This window comes from Dipteris shenzhenensis, chromosome 21, assembly GCF_047967505.1.
Source record: "Dipteris shenzhenensis isolate YYH24624 ecotype China chromosome 21, Dip_SZ_1.0, whole genome shotgun sequence".
Lineage (NCBI taxonomy): Eukaryota > Viridiplantae > Streptophyta > Polypodiopsida > Gleicheniales > Dipteridaceae > Dipteris > Dipteris shenzhenensis.
The window spans coordinates 1776224-1785071 of NC_141616.1; the positions used below are offsets into that span (position 1 = coordinate 1776224).

Here is an 8848-nt window from a genome sequence, read left to right on the forward strand (position 1 = left end):
GATGATGATGAACTAAATTATGTGGCATTGGATCCAATCTCTCATCTGGCGATATAAAAACAATGGTGTAGATTCCATCTGCAAAAATCGTATAATCATGCACGTTCTGGCTTGATAGTGTAACAACAATCTTCCGAATCCAGCGGACTTGAAAGAGGCCACGAGATGAGGCCAGTAAGTTCGGAGCTCACATCGCAGAAAACAAAGAGGAACTGCGCTGATCGATTGCGTGTCGACAGAAATTGGCTGTACGTCAAGAGCTCTAAAATTCATACGCAGGAATTGGATGTACGTCAAGCTTGAGCTCTAAAATTCATAGGCGGCTGCTGGTGCAAGGATTCTGATTGAAGCCGATCCAGGCTGCTCGTTCAAAGAATCGAAATGCTGAAGTAGATCTTCCGAATCGAGCTGAAAAGAGAAGAAATTTAGCCGTCCAGAAGAAATTTAGCTCAGTTTGCATCAACCCAATTTGAAGGTCGGCAGAAATTATCTGAGTCCTCGTCTGTGCCTGTTGCAAGATGCTCTTCTCCTGTGTCCTCCTCCCCAGCGCCGTTAGCGAGCTCAATGCTTTGTACAGAATCGTATTGGGGATAGACAACTCGCATTTGATTCCGAGCTTCTGCAACGTGATCTTGCAATCTGTTGATTTCTGCTGCATGTGTTCTTCGAAGCATCTCCAGTTCGTTCTTCGAATCGGCCGCAGCTCGTTGAGCATTGGCCGCGAATTTCTGCCCAAAATCCCGTTCTCGTTATGCTTGTGCAAACATTACCCGTGCAACAAGATAGCATTTGAACTGCGAATTCTACTGGTTTTCTAGCTTTTAGAAAGCTTACCTGAGCAACTGATGCAGCTTCCTCAGCCTCCTTTAACCGCACAATGAGCTCGCCGGCCGCGTGGACTGCATCGGATGTATCCTGCAGCTGGGCTTGCAGCTCCTCAAATTGTATTTTTGCAGCCTTTCTGTCACTCTCTCTTTGCAGTTTCAGAATCATAATTTCTACTGCCTGCGCTTCCAACCATCTTGTTTCTTTAATGCCAGCTTTTCCTGCCTTCCTTTTCACAGCTCCAATCCCTTCTTTGATTGCCCGATGTTTTGCAAGCAGCGCAATGTGCTTCTCTTGGAGCTCTGCATATTGATCAAGCAAGTGTCCATGCCCTCTCATAGCCATTTGAAGAGCTTCTGTCATCTCCTCTGTACGTTGCTGCTCACGTTCAATTTGTTGTTTCCTTTCCTCACAAAGTCTCCTGTCTGCTTCGGCTTTGACCCTTAATTCCTCAAGCGCTGACATCCACTTATTCTCACAATGACTCCATTCCCTCCGTTCCACTTCCCACATCTCATGTAAGTTTCTTAATTCAACCACCGACCCACTCTCAGTTTCGTTCTCTCGTGCATCTTCTGACACATTGCAGCGAGCCAAAGAGTTTTTGGCTTTGGATGCTGCATTCAAGGAAACATTATTTAGGGTCACAGACTTCAAAAAATTTCCATCAGTATAACAATCTAAACACTGGCAACGTTAACGATTTCTAGGAGAGCCTCTCGCTCACCCAAGTCAAAATGTCTATACGTGTCAAGCTCCTCAAGAATACATTGGCACCCTGGCGTTGCTTGTTCAACCTCAGGATGCTGCAAAAAAATTTCCTGCAATAACTGTAAAGTATATGAAAAGTGAGTTGCTCAGTTAAGACCTTCTAACAGATACACGGGCCTTTGAGTTAAAAATGTCGGTACTACTAAGAAATAGGAGCTGTTTATTCAGGCATTTGTACCCTGGTTTCAGCTGCCATGGTTGAGAATTCTTCGTTTAAAAAGATGCTTTTGTCGATGACTCCGTCGATTAGGTTCCTTAACCTTGAATTTCTGCATTCTTGGATCTGGGCAAGTAATGCATTGTATTGACTTTCATCCTTATACTTGCAAACCTACAGTGAAGGGTCAAATGACACAATTAGATCTTGAGGAAGCTTTGAAATCACATGCTCTCAAAGTTTCACTCAAAAGGGCTGTCAGCCTCAAAGAATTCTTCCTGAGGACATGTGCGCGCGCGCGTGCACACACACACTCGCGCACGACACTTTTTTTTAATAGAAATCCATTTGTCACTATACTACATAGAACAGTCCCATGAAAAGGGACACTTTTTTTTAATAGAAATCCATTTGTCACTATACTAGATAGAACAGTCCCATGAAAAGGGACACACACACATGCATGTATGCAAACACGCACGCATATATATATGGCTGCATGAAAGCATTACAATTAGATTCTCAAGAGAGCTTTAAAATCACGCCTTAAAGTTATGCTCAAAAGGGCTGTCATGAGGATGATTATGAGAACCTCAAATGTGCATGTTTACTGATCAAATTCTTACCAACTTGACAAGTTCTTCAGTTTTCTCTTTGCTCTTTTCAAGAGCTGCTTCCAGTGCACCCTCTCGGCATATCACACCAGCTAAAATGGCCTGCATGTTCTCAGTAGCCTGCCCAGTACCACCAAATGATGTGATGTATAATAATGGTTAAAAATCTGCTTGCTGTGGAATCAGGAAGTAATGTTTTTAAAGAAACTGTAACAAAGAAAGCAGCCCACAAGATTAACAAAATATTTTCACGCACACCCATAAAAGTGTCCATTAGGATAGTTGGGATATAGTTGTGCACAAAAGTGTACCTGTTCACTACAGTTCTGTGGCTCCATCTGATTGCAAGTGAGTGCAGGAACCACTGGCTCAACAGAAGAAGCCTCCCGGCATTGAGATTTATCTGAAGAGAGGTCATTTCGAGCACTGGCGTCAATATTTAAAGTTATTTTTCCAGGATCAGGCAAATTAGCTGCTGGCATCCTCCAGTTTGGAGATGTCTCTTCAGGATTATCTTCTGGAAAGAGTTCTTTTAAGCGCATTGTAGTATGGAAGGATAACTGAGTTATTTCTTTGCGACTGTCAGGGTCCTTCGTTGGGTCTTCAAGTCCCTGTGTTTCCAAACAGATACTAGAAGCTACTTGATTGGTTAACCTTGTTTTGTTGCACTGTACACTTGGCATACTTGGATACTGAACTCCAGCTTTTTCAGATATCTTCTCAAGATCTGGAGGCCAACTCTCAAAGCTTGAGAATGGGAGAGGCATCTCATTCAGATTATTTTTGCATTCATGCAATGGAGGGGATTCGCTAAGATTGGGGAATGCAAGAACAGGGCTTGGTGAAGGAGGAGACATATTCCCGACAACGAAAGATGCCTCGTCTGAGCCGCTTAGAGAAAGTAAATCATTTATGGAATTATGTGATGCAGCATAAGATGTGTTTATTTCTGAAGAGGACTGGTTCAAGGACTCAGAAGAATGAAGACAACACTCATGTTTGCTTCTGGTGCAATTCTCTAAGCTCAGACCACTGATGGAAGTGTGTGAGGCCACGTCTACATCTGCAGAAGATGTATGTTTTTCCAGTATGTCTTCTGATTCTGCATTGATGCTGAAACCACTATTATCAGACTTCTTTAAAGCACCATAACTTATTGAAGGTTCTTCTGAATCTGTGGATGCAACATTCTCAGTTTCCATCTCTTGAACAATGTCAGATTTTGCGAGAGCTGAAGGTAATGGCTCATTTGGAGCTACTCTGAGTGCACTTGTATGGCATGTGGGAACATCCGAATCAGTGGTGTCATTATCAACATCTGTACATTTAGGTTGAACACTTGATTTGATTTGCATGAGCTCTTCCTGCGCAATACAAACAGATGCAAAGTTTAAGCAGGGCTTAAGTCTAGAGTATAACAGAACAAACTCAAGTTTACAAGATTCAATTCCTTGGCACAATCAAAGTACAGCAAAAATTCTGATAATTGGTACCTTCAGCTGGCGAATCTGCTCACGGAGAAAATGTACATCATTCTCAGTTTCTTCATTTACCACTGCCTTGTTCGTGATCGCTTTCGTTCTCTGTGCAAATCTCAACGTGCTTAAGGTCTCACTTTTACAACTGCAAGAATCCAAGACTCAGCATGTGAGCTACCAGGAGCTTCAGATCTTTTTTGAAAAGGAATTATACATCATTGCAAGATTCTGACTTGAATGCTTGGAAAGAAACGTCAATCTGACAAACATATCTTCTGATCACCTGCTTGAAGGTGATACGGCACATATCATCGCAAGTTTTGCATTTCCACCAAGTGATTCCTGTAACAGAAATGTGAGCCGAGAGTCACGGTATGGAATATGTCGCTGTCTTCCTGTCTGAGAGACCTCGGCAAGAATATTTATCAAATTGCTGCCACCATCACAACAGATAGTTAAGCAGAGTATTAATAATTCTCATTTCTCATCTTTGTCTTCCTTCTAGAACAATTGGGATGGCTCATGGGCAAATAAAAACACAGGTTCTCACCCAAGTTGTGAAAGAGATCGGTTTATGTTTCCAGCCTCTTTGAGGCGCTCACCAGAAGCCCCAGTCAATTTCTGTCTTTCTGATCCAGCCAGATCTACAAGATTTATTCTGCTTCTCCGCACACTCTTTGTACCATCTCCCACATCCTGACATTCAATAATAGTTCCAAAGCCATGAATTTAGCATGAAGTTCCAGGACGATCTACATATTTAAAAATTGTTGAGGTCACTCTTCCATTTGATTTGCTACATCCACTACCAGTCCGATTCGTCCCAACCATGAACCGTTGTGAGATTCTGAAAGCAACAATTCTATACTCAAAACAGAACTGAACCTGAAGCTGGGATTCAATTACACATGTGAAGACGCTGTGGGAGCGTGAACTTTCTGCATTCATGCTCGTTGCTCCTATCCTCCTGTTTGCAAGTCCCTGTAAGAACAAGTGAAGGACAGCCCACAAACACACAAATTAGCATCAACAATTCGAGATTGAGCCAAGGCTATAAGATTAAAAATGAAGAGTGAATACCAAAGAAACCAATGGCTCTTTCACTTGTACAGCACCTTGAGGAAAAGCCGAGTTACATCATCTACGCTCACAATGTACTCCGCTGTGAGATTCTCAACATATACTCCCGTCTGCAAATCTTCTCTTATCTGCAAAAGATCTAAAAGTTATTGATGTATGTAAACCCAGCTAAATCCATGTTGTCGAAAGAGTATTAACTATCAAAAAAGAGGAGCAAAAATGACAAAGGAGAAGACTTCAAATGCCATATAATAAGAGGCACTTTGAACAAGCTAGAGAAATTGCTTACTTGAAGACTCTTTTGCACAGGATCAAGCAAGTCTGTTATTTGCTCATTGTAAATCTGTTGTTGCGTGAGATAAACGAGGTTATACTCTCTCTCTCTCTCTCTCTCTCTCCCCCAAAAAGACAATATAGAAAGCTGTAATCTTTGTGATGCACCAAAACGTAGAAAGAAACAGTGGGATACTGCCAATGGAAGTAGTTCAATCTCAAGACAATAAATTGCACAATAACTTTCTCATTTCTCAGTATGCTATTGCAAAAGGTTCATTTGAACAAGATAATCATGATTAAAACATTTAGTGTTTGATTGTAAGTTGGACTATTGATAAGAAAGCTATAACTTGCTAAATAAGAAGCCAGAAAGAGACCAAATACTTAGTTTTAAGTTTGTTTGCATGCTGCGATGCCTCCCATGTGTTCAAGCTTTGCACTCTAACCAACATATTCCAATAAAGAATAGAAATAATATTTAGTAGTCCATGTAATATGCTGGAGGCTATTAGAAGATGTCAAGTTCTATGCAAAGAAGTGAATGCTACTCATAAAGGAGAAAAGCAAAGGCAAATTATAGGTCCGCACTTGCACCATCTAGCAAGGCTTTGCCTATTTGCAATTAGCAGATGATTGATGGGCTTGCCTTTGTCGTTGAGACAAAGGACTCGTCAAAATAACACTTAACTCTATCAGTTTTGAGAACCCATCTCTCTTTGATAGGAACAGCTACTGTCAGCTTGAGCATTTTATTAATCACAGTCCTTTTGGATGCATAAATTACGCCTGCCACCTAAGGAGCAAAATTTAGCCAACCTTTGGTTTGAAGTAATGGCGCTTCATTTTGGTTTAGATGGCTACTGTGCACAACGGCAAAGGGGGGGGGAGGGACGATTATGGTGCTTCAAATACACTAAATAGGTACTCTGCTTCAACCATACCTTTGAGAGAGGCATTCAAGGGTACAATTAGTGAAAAACGTTCAATTGCTTTTAGGTTCTATAGAGCTAGGGCTAGGACTATAGGGCTAGGGTTAGAGTTAGGGTTGGAGTTCCTTTTATAGACCAAGGTACTAGGGTCTATATAATCCAAGTCCATTCTTTCTCCGTTCATTTTCCACTCTCTCTTGCTCTCATGTGTCTTTCTTCTAGTCTAATTAGAGCTGAGCCTACATTGCTCCTCTAATTCTTTTTTTGTGGGTTTTTAGAAATTCCATGTTATCAAAGTTTTCAAGGCATGCTGTATATATATAAAAGGTAATAGTTCTTCTGGCTTATTTCCATCATTAACTTAATTATTCATTTCTTTTTGTATTAGTCATCAGATCGAAGCACAGCGATATGACATCTTTGACAATTTTTCACAATGAATATGCCTCTACTCATCCAAGTGAATATCTTAAATCTCACCATTGAAATGCAAGCAGCAATAATGCTTATTTCAAAGACCTAAATAAGGAAATGGCAAAGCTTAAATATGAGAACAAACACTGAAGCAAGAACATTGCACTTAAGAATAGATTTATGGAAAATTTGCGAACAGGAGGCTTTATAAAGATAGGAAAAATGAATCTAGTGGAACAGCAAATGCATGTGCAATTTCTCAAATACACTTAACATGCATGTGAATATATATGTGCCTTGATTGTGGAATCAAGCACAACGGACCAATACATGTTTGAAAAGAAACGCTATGTGGAGGGTAGAAAGAATTTTAAGCTGTGATTAGCATACCTCAAGGAAGGAACACTGACATCGATAATGGAGTTCCTTATCTGCATATTTGCATTCTTCCTGGATAAAGAGGGAAAGTTGTGGGGTTTTGGCATCAAAACAGCTCAAGAGAAGCAATTAAGTCATGTGCAAAAGTTTAGGAGTTGCGTACAGAACACTCTTCACACAACCCGACATGAAAGCCATAGCCTGACCTCTTGCATCCGTTTGAAGAGAGTCTCAAACACGCGTGGAGTAAGACCCCTGTCTTCGCTTAGAGACTGCCCTGCAATAGGTTCATGGACAGCTCCCCACATCGTATAAGTTTTCCCACTCCCTGTCTGCACCCACAAAGCTCTTTAGAAAATAAACTAGCATCAAATGGACGCCATCATTCAGAGAGAACATGGACAACTGCAGAGTCGCATCACCTGTCCATACGCAAAGATGGAACTATTGAACCCTGCAAGGCAATTTTCGACCAGTGGCAATCCAACTGTCTGAAACACCCTTTCCTGAAATGAGTAAGTCAACTAGTCAGAAGACCCTCCTATCCTGGCCTATCTAAAGGTTCATTAGGATCGAAATGACGCCATAATTTGCAAACCTGGGAAGCTTCTGGTCCCACAATTGCATCAAAAGTAAAGGTCTGATCAACTACGCATAGGGAGTTGTTCGATGCCGCTTCAATTATGTCGGTCGCCCCATCCTGCTCCTCTTTGTGATTCAAAGGACGAAGCCTGATGATCACCTAAGCGCAACAGGCAAAGAAATCCCCAAAAGTCCAAATTAGACTCCAGTTGAATAACTAAGATTTGAAAATGTATCCCAATCATACGATGGAAGCGCATGAATGGTGGTCCGGATGCTAGCATACCTTCACCCCAGTATCCAAAGCATCCTCCTGCGCTGAAGCGCTTGATGGCTCGAACGTAGTCCTTTCTCCTTGCCTTTCCCAATTCAGTCGCCTTTTGGCGGTACCGTTATCTTCCTGACCCGTTGAGTTGCTTCCGCCGAACACTTCGAAACCTGTATTTGAAGTAGGTAAGGCCTGGAATGGGCTTCTAGCGATGGGTGTGCACCCTCGATTCTTGGCTTTGGAAGCAGATTTGGTAAAGGGGGAGAGGGAGGAGACAAGGTCGGGACTGTCGTGAAATTGTTTGAAGGGAGCATCGCTGTTGCCGAATGCAGCATTCTGTGGTGGCACATTCTCAGGATCATGCTTCGGCTTCCGTTTGCGAGGGGAAAGGCTGAGAGTGGGAGGGCGATTGGTGCGGAGAGAGAAAGGCTCCCGACTCATTGCCATGGTTGCTAATCTCGATTCTCTGGTGCAATTGCGTGCGATGCTTCAAAATCACAATCTGGGCATGCGATTCTTTGAAACCACAATCTGGGCATTCTGTGGCATCATCAAATTCTTGTCCACGATTGATGAGCTCTGGCCTGAAGGTCAGGGGCAAGCAAAAGTTGATTCAAATTTTCGAGAGCCACGCTCCAACGACGGGCTTATCGTTCGATTCAAAAGAATCGACGAGGGCGTACTGTAAGGCAGGGTCTCCTTCCCATTGCCATTGCCACAGAAAATGTTTCGGAGGCCATCGTCATGTTCTTGTTTCTCCTCATGTTCAATTCAAACCTTGTGACCGTTGAAGAGTCTTCTTTTCAACGTTCAAATCGTCACCTTCTCTCTTAGAGCCACATTCCCACCACCACTCCCACACAGGCTCCATTCACATGAAGCCCCCCCTCCACGTGGTGTTTGTCGATGTGGTGTGTTTAGACTAGGTGGACACCTCACAGCAAAAATGGCTCTGTCTCCAAGGTTATTGGTCGGTGCTTTCGCACCAAACCCTCCAATTCACTCACAACAATTTAAGCGGTGCTTGGGCAAGAAGGAGGGACAGGGGGAAATCGGGGTACGAGAGTACGTTGTTG

At 42.5% G+C, this 8848-nt stretch overlaps 1 protein-coding gene across 1 annotated transcript; it reads right to left on the bottom strand.

The window, feature by feature from the left end:
- LOC147888352 (kinesin-like protein KIN-12B) lies at positions 1-8499 on the bottom strand. Its single transcript, XM_087392243.1, has 17 exons — positions 7791-8499; positions 7521-7664; positions 7345-7428; positions 7129-7254; positions 6935-6994; positions 5215-5268; positions 4961-5053; positions 4731-4826; positions 4396-4541; positions 4129-4278; positions 3861-3990; positions 2679-3731; positions 2380-2487; positions 1775-1927; positions 1553-1655; positions 835-1442; positions 1-728 (listed from the first exon to the last, which is right to left on the bottom strand). Exons 1-17 carry the CDS (start codon positions 8217-8219, stop codon positions 450-452), a joined length of 3816 nt encoding a protein of 1271 aa, XP_087248369.1. The 5' UTR covers positions 8220-8499; the 3' UTR covers positions 1-449.
- Positions 8500-8848: the final 349 nt, after the last annotated feature.

What these genes read in the sequence shown, in the direction of transcription:
- LOC147888352 (XM_087392243.1), bottom strand. Translation starts at nt 8,219, where the DNA reads ATGGCAATGAGTCGGGAGCCTTTCTCTCTCCGCACCAATCGCCCTCCC. An exon ending in CACAGAACTGTAGTGAACAG is followed by an intron (nt 2,488 to 2,678) that starts GTACACTTTTGT and finishes GGTACTGGGCAG; the next exon opens with GCTACTGAGAACATGCAGGC. An exon ending in CCATGGCAGCTGAAACCAGG is followed by an intron (nt 1,656 to 1,774) that starts GTACAAATGCCT and finishes TATACTTTACAG; the next exon opens with TTATTGCAGGAAATTTTTTT.